General features: G+C 35.8%; 1 protein-coding gene across 1 annotated transcript; it reads left to right on the forward strand.

Moving 5' to 3' along the window:
- Positions 1-13,555: 13,555 nt before the first annotated feature.
- On the forward strand, positions 13,556-15,698 carry LOC136818862 (DNA-directed RNA polymerase III subunit RPC10-like). The gene is made up of 3 exons (XM_067075088.1): positions 13,556-13,773; positions 14,135-14,222; positions 15,222-15,698. The coding sequence occupies exons 1-3, from the start codon at positions 13,654-13,656 to the stop codon at positions 15,341-15,343; spliced, it is 330 nt and encodes a 109-aa protein (XP_066931189.1). The 5' UTR covers positions 13,556-13,653; the 3' UTR covers positions 15,344-15,698.
- The last annotated feature ends 63 nt before the right edge of the window (positions 15,699-15,761 follow it).

Genomic DNA, 15,761 nt, shown 5'->3' on the forward strand with positions numbered 1-15,761 from the left:
GAAAACCTCTAGTACTGGAATATACTTGATTTTATCATCCATGATGCCGCGGAGATCAAATCCTGGATTGATGTCCAGCGCGGGATAACTCGCCACTCTTTTTCTTTATATTGTTTGTAAATATCCTTTTTCGTCGAGTCGATTTTAGTCGAGTATGTACTTGAATATACTTATTTTTCTAAGTCCAAGATACTTGAAAATTTTGAAAATATACTTGAAAAATGGAAAAAATGTGTGAAAATGTACTTGATTATACTGGAAATTGGATTCCCGAAATCGCTGGCCACCCTGCTAGGGTATCTTTTTTTTATTTCCAAAGTCCCGCTAAGGGTCGGAAAAATCTGAAAGTCAAATTTCAGTCCCACTAAGGGTAGGAGATATGGTAAAATTTCAACTTTTAACCTCCAGAAAGATAGAAATTTGGTCAAAATTGGTCAAATTTGTCCCGGTAAGGGTCGTAAAATTCACATAATTTTCCTTTGTTTTCTCCGCCGAAAGTCTGGCGGAACCCTCCTGTCAGCTCTCAACCCTATTCCCCCGGGCTTAGCTAATACACGCTTTTTTTTGTATAAGAATACACTTTATAAGAATGTCCATGATGAAAATGGCCAAAAAATTAAGAATATGCTAAGAATATATCACCATCATGGAATTTTGTTATTCAAGCAAAGAATGTCATTTTTAGAGCATTCTAAATTATAAATTGCCAATTACCCCCAAGTAATAAGAATGCTGTAAGAATATTTTAGGATGATTTTCCCAAAAAAGTTAAGAATATCCATGATGAAATGGATTTACACCATTCTTATAAAAAAAAGAAGCCTGTACTGGGAAGAAATAGGGAACAAACCCTTAGGATCTGTAGCATCATTCGTGGGACGCAACTGCATTTGATATAGTTCGAAAGTTTGATAGAATTTTAAAAATTTTTTGGGAGGGGGCTCACGAAGTATTAATTAAGTAAAATTTTATAAGCAAGGGGTATTTAAATAAATCTCTTAAAGTTAATTAAATTGAAATTATGGTCTATTTACTAGATATCTTAATATTGAGTATAATATTTCAGATTGGTTATAAGTAAGTTCGCGGTTGATAGAACTTTTTGTTTACAAAATGGACTTTTTTGCCCTAAAAGACCATTTTTAGAGGTGTTTTTTTAAATCCTGAGAATGTTCGTGTTTTGCGAAATTTAATTCCGCAGATTTCTCAAAAAACTGCGAATTAAATTCAGAAATTAAATCTTAAATTAAACCTCGATTCTCAGGACTGGTATTTAGTATAATAAATCGTACACAGATACGGCTTCTTGGCTCGCTTTTCGATAATTAATTCTAATTTCTATTCCAAAAAGGGGGAACATTAGATTTTCGTGAATTTTGGACCCTTTCTTTTCTCTCTGAACCATGGTGTTCTAAATTTATAACGCCATGCTCTAATGCTCCTAACTAACTCAATCCAACAAAAATCTCAGTTTGTTCTTCGTTCTCCACAATAAATTCCGTGTTATTCCCGATTTCTATGGTGGCCGAGCGTTGTAATAGTGAAATTCAGAAAATTTTTGAAAAAAACCTAGAAAAATAAATAAAAAATTAGAAAATAAAAAAAAAAAAAAAGAAAAATAAAAAATAAAAAAAAAATTAAAAAATAAAAAAAAATAAAAAAATAAAAAAAAGAAAAAAAATTTTTGAAAAAAAAATAAAAAAAATTTTTGAAAAAAAAAATTAAAAAAATAAAAAAAAAATAAAAAAAAAAAAAAAAAAGATTAAAAACAAAAAATAAAAAAAAAAATAAAAAAAATTAAAAAAAAAATAAAAAAAAAATAAAAAAATTTTTCTTGAAAAAAAAAATTAAAAAAATTTTTTAAATTAAAAATAAATTAAAAAAATTATTTTTCGCGTGGCCGAGCGTTGCAATAACGGCAAGAATCCCATTTCCGTGGCCGAGGATTGTAATAGAAAAAAAATTTTTAAAATTTTTTGAAAAAAAAATTTGCGCGTGGCCGAGCGTTGTAATAGGGGCTAATTTCAAACCCCTTGGCCGAGCGTTGTAATACGGTGCCGTAAATTTAGCCATTGCCAATGCGGACGGCGTAGGAACCATACTACATAATTCCTAGAATATCAGTGTTGTCCTGTCTGGTATGTGTAGTTCACCAACCACTAGTCCGTTATGCTTCATATTTGGACCACACCTTCCTTGGGTGTGGCCCGACCCCATCCGGGTGTTCCAGACTTGTCGTACCCCTCCGGAACTCCCCGGCAAGCCTCCAGAACTCGCGACTTTCTGCAAGCTTTTGGGGGCTCCTGCAAGGCCCCCAAGGCTTGTTATAATGAACTCGAAAAGTGGAAAAGATGTCCGGGCATAAAGACCGGCGGTTTGGGTCGTTTGGGGCATTATACCGGCTTTTCCCGGCTCAGGAAAGTCCGGAAATGCCGTTTTTAAGAGTACCGTAACCATAGCTGGGTCTGGAGGCCCCCAAAAGTCCTGTAAGCCTTCCTTAACGTTGAAAACGGTCTGACAGCAAATCAGAAGGGTGCCTTCGACCATGCCAGCCCGGCTGAGCCTTCCGAAGTTCGGTGTCCGGGAGGTTCCGAAATCGGTCCACGGAGCGACCTAGAACGATTTTTGCCGGCTTTTGACGATACTTTAAGGAACTTTGAAGGACCCCCAATGATGCAGGGGTGTACCCTCACATCCCCTCACATCTGACCGGTGGGCACCGGTCGGACTCCCTGAACACCCGGCAGAGGGTATCCGAAGGGGTCTGAAAGCCTATGGGGGGGCTGTGGAGAGCTGTAGAGGCCTCAATCGGTCCGATCCGACCGGGGAATCTAGCCTAATTAGCCTGACTGATCAGAGTCCCTCCCCAAAGCAAACTATCAAGACAAAACTGGAAGTATAATCATACCAACAAACACCACGAAATCGGTCCGGACGACCTAGAACGATTTTTTGCCGGTTTTGACATACTTTAAGGAACTTTGAAGGACCCAATGATGCAGGGTGTACCCTCACATCCCCTCACATCTGACCGGTGGGCACCGGTCGGACTCCCTGAACACCCGGCAGAGGGTATCCGAAGGGGTCTGAAAGCCTGGGGGGGCTGTGGAGAGCTTAGAGGCCTCAATCGTCGATCCGACCGGGAATCTCCTAATTAGCCTACTGATCAGAGTCCCTCCCCAAAGCAAACTATCAAGACAAAACTGGAAGTATAATCATACCAACAAACACCATTATCCTCCAGGTCCAATTAATTGCCCATGAAACCTGTTCATGACATGATGGAAAAGGTTTACTTTTTAAACTTTCCACTACACGTGTGGATGGTTGGACTTCAGGCAGTCGCGCTCAAAAAAAAATTTTTAATTTTTCTAAATTTTAGTGTTTGTTTCACTTACTAAAGGAAAAACGCATTGTGTAGGTTTGGTGTTATATTAGTAAAACTGACCACGGCGATAGATTACGCGCGTGAAAATTGGCGGGAAATTTCTATCTCGCGCGCGCGACCGCGTCCGCTCCCGCCACCTGCGGCCGCCGCGGCCCGCTATTACAATCATCGGCATGGAGTTTAGATTTTTGCTTATTACAAAGCTCGGCCTGTGGTAAAAAGAATTTTTTTTCAATTTTTTTTTTTATTTTCAAAAAAATTTATGTTTTTTTTTTTTTTCAAAAAAAATTTTTTTTATTTTTTTTTTCAAAAAATCCTTTTTATTTTTTTTTTCAAAAATTTTTTTTATTTTTTTTTCAAAAAAAAAAAAAAAAATTTTTTTGTTTTTTCAAAAAAAAATTTATTTTTTTTTAAATTTTTTTTAATTTTTTTTTTTTGATTTTTTTTTTTTTTTTTTTATTGCCACCCAAAAATATCAGCGTTTTGATTGGTCGAGAGCATCGAGATATTTGCGATATTTCATATTTCTTTAGTCTGGAATATGACCGCGTTGACTTTTGGGGGACTGGGTAAGCGGCGGGAGAAATCAAAACAAACAAGCCGAAAAGAACGGACTTTCGGAGAACTGACTTGGGGAATCAAACATCAAAGGGGGAAACGCAACAAAATATTCAGATTAACTTTTAATTTGGAGTTCTTCCTAAAAGAACGAAAATCAAATCTGATTACTAAGAATTTATTATAAACTACTTGACACCCCCAAATATTTTCAACTTGTGGCAAATTTGTCCGTGTGATACCAAACAGTTTTTTATCAATGCATACAAAAAAACTGAGATTCTTCAATAGTGCCAATAAATTTCTCATAACATAACAGGAAAGTGTAATGTCTTGTATTAAACCAAATGACGAGTGATTTTTATAAAAGTTCTCTCCTAATCTCGTTTCGACAACACGTACCTTGACTTTTTCAACTCAACAATCATTATATATCTTCCTTCTAAAATCGAACTTTAGAGATTGACGATAATCAAGAAGTATCCAAATTGTTTTGCTGTTGAAAAAATGTTGTTTTAACCATTTACAAGATACATTTCCATTGGGACTCCCTTCCCTCTATTCTTCCCATGGCATGTCATCGAAACAATATAGAAAAAGACTGAATGTTATCAATCTGATTAACCAATGATAGGTTCTTCTCATCGAAACAACTGTACATCACTGCATTTTCATTATCAATCTAGAAACTTTCAATACATCTCGAAAAATCTGCAACTCTTCAAACAAAACTTCTGGATCGAAATGATCGAAAAATGTTTCTCTATTTTGTTTTTTGTGTGAATATTTTCGGCGGGAAGTTATCGAATGTTATTTTGTTCGAATCTAACGTTCGAATTAGATTTTCGAATAAAAACATTCGAAAGTACACAGAAGCAGAAGAAGGCGGAAGTAAGTTTTAAAACAAAAAGAGGACAATTTTTTGAGTCGACAATAAATAGTTATCACATGACTTCTCGTGCAATACTCGATATTTTACTCGTTCCGAGATTTTACCGATATTTTTCCTCGCCTAAAGGCTCGGAAAAATATTACGGAAAAATCTCGGTACTCGTAAAATATTTCTCGTATTGCACTCGAAGTCATGCGATAACTAGTACTTATTTTTTAATTTTTTATTTATTTTTTAGTTTTTTTTCAAAAATTTTCCGAATTTCACTATTACGACGCTCGGCCACCATAGATTTCCCCGAATCTTGAACAGTCGAGTACTATTGCAAATTAGGAGAAATGCGGGTATTTCGCTTAAATAGGATGAATTATCCTAAATAAGATAAAATCGATAGCTTAGTTAGGAGAAATAGAAGAAAAAGTTGATTTTCTGAACAAATTCAGAGATCCGCGTCAAGCTTTGCATTAATTTAAGAAATTTGGAGCCAGTATAGTATGCTTGTGAAGTCTGATACATCAGTCAGCGTGCGTTCAGAAGTTATTCAACTTTTGACAAACTTCAGATTTTATGCATCAAACTCTCTTAGTAAAAACTTTGCTCGTAACGATGTTTGAAGAAATAGAAACTTAGATATAAATAAACTTATCCTATTGTAGTAGACACATTTGCGTAATTTACGTTGTGTGGTTTGGTCAAGGAGAATGAACACTTTCTCGTCCTTCGACACTTTTCATTCACGCTCATATTTTCACGGCAAAGCGGTAACAAAAGCATTATTTCTCCTAATTTGTATATTTTATCCAAAATAGGATAAATGTTTAATATTTTTTCACTCCGCGCTGATAAGAAGCTAACATTTGGCCTAACATGATCTTCTTTATGAGTATAATTGATTCAGAGAGTTAAAAAGACGCGGATATCTGAAGTTGTTCAGAAAATCAACTTTTTCTTCTATTTCTCCTAACTAAGCTATCGATTTTATCTTATTTAGGATAATTCATCCTATTTAAGCGAAATACCCGCATTTCTCCTAATTTGCAATAGTACTCGACTGTTGAATATTTCATTCCATCAAAATGGTACCGAAGCAGTGAACGGCACGAACCACCGGAAACGATTGATATGACCAGATGACTGGTCCCTTTTTTTCACTCTACTTCATGACTGCAAATGGAAAGTATATCTTTTTGTATTTATCCTGATTGGAATTTTAGCACCAATTCCCAAAGTCAGTTTTGCACCAAAGATCTTAGCAAATAAAAGTAATCACGAAAAAGGACGCGAAAAAAAAAGACATAAGTGTGAGAACAGAGTAATCAAACTCGTTAGAAAAAGTACCATTAGAAGTCATAAAAAATCAACCTGAATAAATGCAATCGGAATTCCAGAGAACTTCATAATTCCCCAAACAACATTACATTACTATGTCAAACCATTACATAAATTTTACAATTACGTCAGAGTAGACCATTGAGTTTCAAGCCCGAAGGGCTAGAGGTCAATCTCCTTGGTAGGATTTGAAGCCAACAAATCCTACCAAAGTTGCGCGGCCTTGAGCGACCCGCCTGGTTTTTACACAAATGACAGATTGAAACTAAAATTTACCGCTTAATTTCGAAAAATATATCACTCGCAAACAAAGGAATTGCTAGATTCAATCCGTCATCAAAAATACGGCGCATATTTTAAGGCTTCAATTTTTCTTGCCTGAGAAAGGTTAGAGATTGACCTCTAGCCCTTCGGGCTTGAAACTCAATGGAGTAGACTACGCTCGCCACCGAAGAGGTTTATTTGGAAAGGGTAATTACATTTTATTGTTCGCTTCTTTTTTAAAGATTGGCCGGGTTGGAAAAGTATGAATTTCTTTGTACATATTTTACCTACCCCAAATATTTAGGAGGCTGAGTTTTAAACGAATGGTCAAGTTGAAACGAACGATAAATGTATCAAGGTCTGTTTTATTTACCCCCTGGTGACTTAACAAAAGAGACTTAACTCGATGTTACAATCCAATTATTGAAAGTTTGTCTCGGCCTTTTTATAATGAGCGAGACATACGTTCTCTGATTACGCAATTTTCATATTGATATTTTCGAGGCATTTTGATGTAACTGGGGGGGGGGGCTGTCATCCTTTCTCTGCTGCACCTTCTATTCCAGACGTAATTAATCGAACAATTCAATTACCAAACTAATCGAACTTTGTCGAACTTAATCGGACGACAAAAGCTGCTAAAATTGTGAGTATTCGATTAAGCCAGACCCGATCAATCGAACTTGTCGAACCAATCGAACAATCGAACTAATCGAACTCCATCGAACGATTAAAGTTCGATTAAAAAAATTAATCAAACTCTAAGATTTTTTAAAAGATTGTGAGTGTTCGATTAAGTTCGATCAATGGGTTTTGGTTCGATCAGTTCGATAAACCAATTTTGTTTGACAGTTAGTCACACTTGCGTCCCGCCAAAATGCATATCAAAGATTAATGCTGCGAAAGCGCTATATCGTTTACTTGACTCTCAAGCAAAAAAATGCGCCGCAAAACTTCTAAAGGGATTCATGAAAAAATAACCCGGACGCTTTTTAATGAAATAAACATTTTCAAAAACTTTGAGAAATTGCCTAAAATTTGAGCCATAGATGAAAAAATTTGAGCCAAGCCAACCTTGAAATGAAAACTAATTTGAAGATCAACTTCCCAAGAAAAAGACCTACGGCAGTTAGCCACACTAGCGTCCCGCAAAAATGCGTATCAAAGATTAATGCTGCGAAAGCGCTATATCGTTTACTTGACTCTCAAGCAAAAAAATGCACCGCAAAACTTCTAAAGGGATTCATGAAAAAATAACCCGGCGCTTTTTAATGAAATTAACATTTGAGAAATTGCCTAAAATTTGAGCCATAGATGAAAAAATTTGAGCCAAGCCAACCTTGAAAACTAATTTGAAGATCAACTTCCCAAGAAAAAGATCTACGGGGGAGGCGGAACCCACCTAAATCCGCGCACTGCCGGATAGGCTATCTCCCGGAAATTTTGCCGGACCTCAAACAATGACCCATTTACATGTGCGTAATTGTTTTTACTTTAGCGTATAGATGATAGACAAGGCCTTAAAAATCGAAGCGCTGTCTCGGGAATTGAATGACAAATTTTGGTTGGTTGATTTTGGCTGCTGCACGTTTTATTTTGTTTCCAACTTTCAATTTTTGTTAATTAATATTGTCTTGCGAACTTGATTCAGGTAACTCTCATCCTTGTTGTTGAAATGTATCCTGTAGATGACTGATGATGTTTTTTCTGAAAGCTAGATTTCCTAGTGTGACTAACTGTACGGGGGAGGCGGAACCCACCTAGATCCGTGCACCGCCGGATAGGCTATCTGCCGGAAATTTCGCCGGACCTCAAACAATGACCCATTTACATGTGCGGAATTGTTTTTACTTTAGCGTATAAACAAGGACTTAAAAATCGAAGTGCTGTCTCGGGAATTGAATGACAAATTTTGGTTGGTTGATTTTGGCTGCAGCACTTTTTTTTGTTTCCAACTTTCAAGTTTTAATTAATATTGTCTTGCGAACTTGATTCAGGTAACTCTCAATCTTGTTGTTGAAATGTACCCTGTAGATGACTGATGTTGTTTTTTCTGAAAGCTTAATTTCCTAGTGTAGTGTGACTAACTGTTTGACAAGTTTGTGCTGCTCCGCCACCGTATATTAGCTTCTTTTCAAAGCCAAATTCGGAATGTAAATCGGGAAATTACTTCCAATAACAGATTACACACTTTTCCTGTATCCTTTTAGCGCCAGAGGCGGTTTGTTGGGGCGTAGTATTCCGCCACCCGGCCACGCAAAATAGCCAAGAGCGTGCTACAGACTTTATATTCCGGGATAACAAATATTCGGGTATAATAAACGTCAAGCTGTCCTGGAACTGTCAAAATAGACCTTTTCGTCTTTCCATCCGCCATCTTGAATTGTATGCAAAAATACAGGAACGAAAAAGCCGTGGTTGGATTTAGTTGGAAAATATGCAAAACATATGCAAGTTTAAACAAAGATTAAAAAGACAACAAAGCATCTTATAAATAAATTTTATAATCATTAGAACAATAAAAGATGGAATTTCTTAATCCAAAAAATTTTTTTTACCGAACAACAAAAGCCTTTTAGAAATTTGTTCTTAAAGACATAGCATATTCTGTTTTCATGCTATTAAAAAATTCCACGAAGACGGAGTACACACATCAACTTTCAAAACACGCAAATTGAAAGCAGTAATTATGACGTCACGCATTCAGCGGGTTCAGATCGATGTTTTGATTTGATCGTTTGGAAGTGCTCTTCCCAGGAGAATAATTTACCGTCAGCCGAATGAATAAGGATTATTTTTGTACCTTTGCGGGTGATTTTTCAGCTTGAGTTTATGTCTAATGTTATGGTTTTTTGAAGTGCTTGTTCTAAAGAGGTGGGCAAATTTGATTATTTCTAGTTTTCAAAAGAAGCAAATTTAATCTTTCTTCTACAAGATTACACTTTAATATAATGCAAATTATGCATGTAAGTTTTATATTAATACTTTCTTTTTGCATATGTTTTGCATACTTTCTAAGGTAAGGGAATTTCACCAGGGCAATTCGGCCACCATAATTTTTGCATACAATTCAATATGGCGGATGGAAAGGCGAAAAGGTCTATGGCAATCGCGTGCCAGGACAAAGTTTTTGTAAGGGAGGAAGGAAGATATATGAGGATTTAATATCATCAAACTAATCGAACTTTTTACTTGCCGAACTAATCGAACTGCTACCGTGAGATTGGGTAACTTGCATCAGTGGAGGCTAACATGCATAGCCCTCAAATGAAAGACCTAGCTGGTCATTAAAATACAAAGTTAAATCAAAAGAAAAATGGTAGACTAGAGCTGCGAGCGGAGCTGCGTAGTTGTATTTTAATGACCAGCCAGGTCTTTCATTTGAGGGCTATGCATGTTAGCCTCCACTGATGCAAGTTTCCCAATCTCACGGTATTGCTTCAAAAATTGTGAGTGTTCGATTAGGTTCGATCAATTTTTTTAATCGAACTTTAATCGTTTGATGGAGTTCGATTAGTTTGATTGTTCGATTGATTTGACAACATACAAACATATTAAGTTCGACAAAGTTCGACAACGAGAAATGTTCGAAAAATTCGACAAAATACCTTAAGGGGATTAATTTTCGCGGTAACTTATTTTCGCGACACAATATTTCACGAAATAATTTAATTTTCGCGGGACTTATTTTCGCGAAGACAGGAATTCTAAATTCTAAACGCGAAATATAATCCCTGCGAAAATTAATCCCCTTAAGGTACTCCGTTCGATAAAGTTCGACAACAAGAAAGGTTTGACAAATTCAATAAAGACTCCGTTCGAAAAAAGTTCGACAACAAAAAATGACCTCCTTTGGGTACAACCGTGGACGGCCCAGGGTTCCGGGGAGTTCGATCGGTGCCCACTGGTCAGGAGAGGGGGATGTGAGGGTACACGCCTGCACCGGTGGGGGTCTTTCAAAATTCCTCAAAGCGTCGTCAAAAGCCGGCAAAAATTGGAAAATTGGCGAAAATTGGGAAAAATTTTGAAAAAAATGACCTCATCATTTGGGTACCACCGTGGACGGCCCCTGGGGGTCCCAGTCGGGGTTCCTGGAGGTTTGAACGGTGCCCACTGGTCAGGGGAATTTGAGGGTACACGCCTGCACCAGCGGGGGTGCTTCAAAGCTCATCAAAGTGTCGTCAAAGGCCGGCAAAAAGTGCAATCGAATGCGCAAGTGGAGCGGCCTTCAGTTGCTCGGGTTTTCTCAAATTTTTGTTTGATTAAACTTGACAAAGTTCGATTAAGTTCGATTAGTTCGACTAAGTTCAAATAATGTAATTGAACTAATGGAACTGTCGATGTCTCTTTAAAAAAAGTTCGATTAAGTTCGATTTCATTAATCAAATTTAATTGAACTTTGCATTTTGAGAAATTTGTGAATATTCGATTAAAGTTCGACAACCGAACTTAGTCGAACATTAATCGACCAGCAAAGTTCAATTAAGTTCGACAAAGTTCGATTAAAAATACAGTTCGATTGGTTCAATTAATTACGTCTGGTCTATTCTTTACTAGCTATCAAATCTGGTCTCTTGCTCGAAATTAATGCTAAGTATCAAAATACTCATTTTATATGGCTGTCATTTTATATTGCTGCCATTATTTTGATCCATATGACCTGTAATGGGCCATTCCAGAAAATTTTTGTTACCCACCGTCAGACGACGTGCATTTTTCAACTTTTTCTAGCCTCGGAAATAATTTTTCTTTTAGTGGTGGTCGGAAATTCTGAAAAAAATCCATGTACTTTTGCAAAATGCATCGGAAATTCCACTCTTTTTTGCCTTTTTTAACTCAATTGCCTTGGAAATTCATACATTTTCTTCTCTCGCCTCTGCTCGCCTTGGAAATTTCAGTGAAAACTTTTGCCTTCGGAAATCCTGTGTCATCTGCCCCCTGTTACAGACAAATTCTGGAATGGCCCAATCAGGATGTAAGAATTATGGAATCGATCAAACTTGTGACTATCTGACAAAACATGGAACAGCAATTCGGCAACCATTTCACCAAACCTCCAAAGTTATTTGATTTGAGTGAATGAAGGGTGTATTAAAAAATACACAAATATTCCGCAAGGCTGTCCTTGCTTTTTATCTTTGATTATCTCTGCAATCACGTGGAATAAGTTTGTTATTGTTTATGCTATGTTAAAGTATCATAATTCAGTTCAACTTTTAAGAAAAATTTCAAGTGGAAGTTTGCTAGATTTTGTAGAAAAGAGACATCATCCAGAATTGGGGACGGATGTCCATAATACTGCATAATAAGGAAAGTTTGGGAGCTTGATGTTTTGTTTATATTTAAGGGCCTGTAAGGGCAGCCATTCTAATTTGCGTCTGCATTCCGCTATAGCCGACAGAAATATTTGGCTTTAGTCTACGTAATGCTGCTTACTGTATATACTTTAGAATCCAGAATTTCTTTCCGATGCAAATAAATCTGAATTAGAAAGGCTGAAGGGCAAATGGAATATTTGAAATTTTCGTTTGGAAAGGTGGGGGAAAGGTTGAATTTTGTTCTGTTAACAAAAACTTTTTCATTTGATAACTTGTGCTTGAGATTTGATTGAAACATTGAAAACCGTCCGGAATTAAAGGTAAGTGTACGCTATCAAGTCCGTTTGGTTTAGAGATGCGAACTACCAATGTCTAAACTTTTCAATATATCTCCAGAACCAACAGACTTTTTGCAAGTCTGTAAAAAAGTTCAAACTCCTAAATAGTTTTACTACCGTGAGATCGGGTAACTTGCATCATTGGATGCTAACATGCATAGCCCTCAAATGAATGACCAATCAAAGCAGCAAAATTTCAAAACAAATGAAAGCTCCGCTCGCAGCTCTACTCTACCATTTTTGTTTTGATTTAACTTTGTATTTTAATGACCAGCCAGGTCATTCATTTGAGGGCTATGCATGCTAGCCTCCACTGATGCAAGTTACCAAGTTATCATGGTATATGTTCTGTGAAAAAATCATAACCATTAGTTAAATGTTCGTTCATCTAAGATTGCAGATATAAATTTGCGTTCATCTAAGATTGCAGATATAAATTTGCAAAGAAAAACAAACCTTTACAGTAGCACAAAAAATGCTTTTTTAAACACTTTTTCCAACGAAAAATAAATAACTTTTATAGTTCACACGGTATTTTTTTCATCCAATCAGATTGCATGATTTCACTTTTACTTTTTCTAGTCCAATACAACATGGGATTCGAGTAATGTGAGGAAAAGGGATTTGAGTCACGTAGCATCTCTAAATCAATTTTGCATTTCCCGTTTTTATCCTACGTAAATAAGTGTGATCTTTCAAAACATTGCATCATCATATATCAATGGAAAGCTTAGAATCTCTACTTTCTTATCTATATTTTGACAGCTGACAATAATGCTAGTGGGAAAAATTTTACTTAGAAGATAACAAGGCAAAAATATGACCATACACGCCACATCAGGCACCCGGTGAAATAGCAGGGAAAACCCTATTGAAGGGGAATTTTGGGGAGATGCACTTTTTCCAAATTTTCCATAAATAAAATTTATGACACATTGGGACCAGATCAGGTCGCTTTTCAGAAATTTAACACAGTTTAGGCCATTATGAAGGTTTGAGAAAAATTGAAAATTTAAATTTTTGGTTTTCCCTACCTAGCCAAAGTGGCTATTTTATTAATCCTAGATCTTCTGCTTTGGTAGCCTACCTTAGTACGTGCCAAGATGATTTCAGTTGAAAATGTTTTTTAAAAAACACAAAAAAACAAAGAAGAAATATGGTGAAATTTCACGAAATTTGCCATTTTTAGCATTTTTGGGGGTTCAGATTCTGACAAAAATCTTAAATTAGAATAATGAGTTAGCTGAACGGATCCACCTGAAACCATATACTTTTCTGAAACTGCATAGTTTGAATTGAGAAACTAAGAAATGATAAAAATTTGCTTGGATCCTTTCAGATTTTTTTACTTAGACTTATAAGACTGCCGAGTGGGTTCAGGAAACAGTTTATGTAAAACACTTATTACCAACTAGAGCATTTTATTATGTCCCATTTCTAAAGATCTGCTGATTTCAAATTTTATCATAGCAAAGTTTTAAAATAATTTAGAACTTTTGCTGCTTGATATTGATAGATGAACTTTCATGTTACAAAACCTTTGTGGTTAAACTCTTGACAGTCAGTATGCTGCTTTTTTGCCCAACCTGTGCTAATGTTTTGGTTGTGGAAGAAGGTTCTGGTGGTATGTCGTCATTCAGGTTTGCCTGTAAGACATGTCCATTCATCTACAACATCACCAAGAAGGTAACTTTACTGGTTTTGAATTTTTAAAAACGATAATGTTAAAAAGATAAAGATGTATCTTGAAAAGCAGAAAGAAAAAAAGAGTAGCTGTAGAAGAACATCTTAATAATAACAGTTCAATTATTATTACCAAATTACTTGATTTTCAAAAAAAATTTAAGATCACCTCACAGTAGGAATTTAATATACTTTGATTGAACAAAGAAGTTCAGTAAGGAAAGTAATTTTAAAGATTTTCAACTATGAAAGTTCTTTTACGCTTTTGTCACGATATACACTGTTGAATGGTGACCTTTTTGGAAAAATCAAATCATTCCTTTCACAGAAAATATACGTGTTAAATATTGATTTTAAATACTAGATTTCTGACAAGAAGTATCCAAAGTTGAAAGAAGTTGATGATGTTCTTGGAGGTGAAGAAGCTTGGAAAAATGTGGATGCAACACAAGGTGAAGATCCTTCATTTTAAGAACGTTTTTATCATTCAAATTAAAACATTTGATACCTTTAAAATCGAATTAGAGAGAGTAAAGCCACTACCACTACCAGCTTTTCTCAGGATTGGCCCATTAGTTTTTTTTGATTTTTGGCACAATGATGCAAAATCATAATGCCCAAAATGTGACGGAGCCCAATTTTCGAAAAAAATTTATTTCCAGCCGAAAATGCCGGAAATATGCCGGAGAACCGGTTTTTTGGCATTTTCTCAAGATTTCATCATTAGTTTTTTCTGATTTTTTGCACAAAGATGCGTATTAGCAATGCCCAAAACTTGGCCGAGTCCGATTTTTGAGAACAAATTTTTTCCGGTCGAAAATGCCGGAAATATGCCGGAAAAACTGTTTATTTGGCATTTTCTTGAGATTTTATCATTAGTTTTTTCTGATTTTTTGCTCAAAGATGCCCAATAACAATGCCCAAAACATGGCCGAGTCCGATTTTTGAGAAAAATTTTTTTCCGGCCGAAAATGCCGGAAATATGCCGGAAAAACTGTTTTTTCGGCATTTTCTCGAGATTTTATCATTAGTTTTTGCTGATTTTTTGCTCAAAGATGCGTATTAACAATGCCCAAATCATTGCCGAGTCCGATTTTTGAGAAAAAGATTTTTCCGGCCGAAATATGCCAGAAATCGCCGTTTTTGCAGATTTGAATTGGGCTTTTTCCATACATTTCTTCGTTTTTTCACTTAAAAAAATTATTGATAACAATGCCACCATCAAGCATGATTCAATTGTCAATAAAACTTTTGCAATTTTGCAACCGGAACTTTCTATTTTATTTTTTCCCTAAACCCCTCCCCCCCCCATCAACAATCAATGATGACATTTAATGCATTTTCGCTAAGCGCTATATTTTCTTAATGATTGTTTTTCTCCTTATTGCTATCTAAGTTTCATCATCAGGTAGGTCCATTCAGCATGTTGCTTGTTACTATTCTCCTTACAGAAAAATGCCCAAAATGTGAACATATGATGGCATACTTTATGCAAATTCAAACCAGATCTGCTGATGAACCGATGACAACCTTCTACAAATGCTGCTCATGCGGTCATCGTTGGAAAGAATGATCAAATAGGCTTTTTCATTGAATTTGGAGAGTATTTTTTTGAGACGTTGGAATCAAGCGGTTTCTCGTACTTTATAAGCCTGTAAAGAAATAATTTACAGAACATCATCATCTCTTTGGAAGAAGATACAAACAAACAATACTTAACGGCATTTGATGCACAGCTAATACTTGTTATTATTAAAAACGAAAATATAGATGAACTTCAGACTTCTACAACTCCATTAATTTTATAAAGTCATTCAAAAGACATGTTTTGTTTATTATCTTATAGATTGCACTTTTTATAGATTTGTAAAACATTATAATTTTTACCATTATGTTTTCTAAGAAAAAATGCCTTTAATGATCTTGTAGGCCTCTCTCTGCTCATAGAATTTACTCTTCTAGCCAAATTTGGGATCAAGAGTGCCTTTTTC

Source organism: Clytia hemisphaerica, unplaced genomic scaffold (genome assembly GCF_902728285.1).
Source record: "Clytia hemisphaerica strain Z4C2 unplaced genomic scaffold, Clytia hemisphaerica genome assembly, whole genome shotgun sequence".
Classification (NCBI taxonomy): domain Eukaryota; kingdom Metazoa; phylum Cnidaria; class Hydrozoa; order Leptothecata; family Clytiidae; genus Clytia; species Clytia hemisphaerica.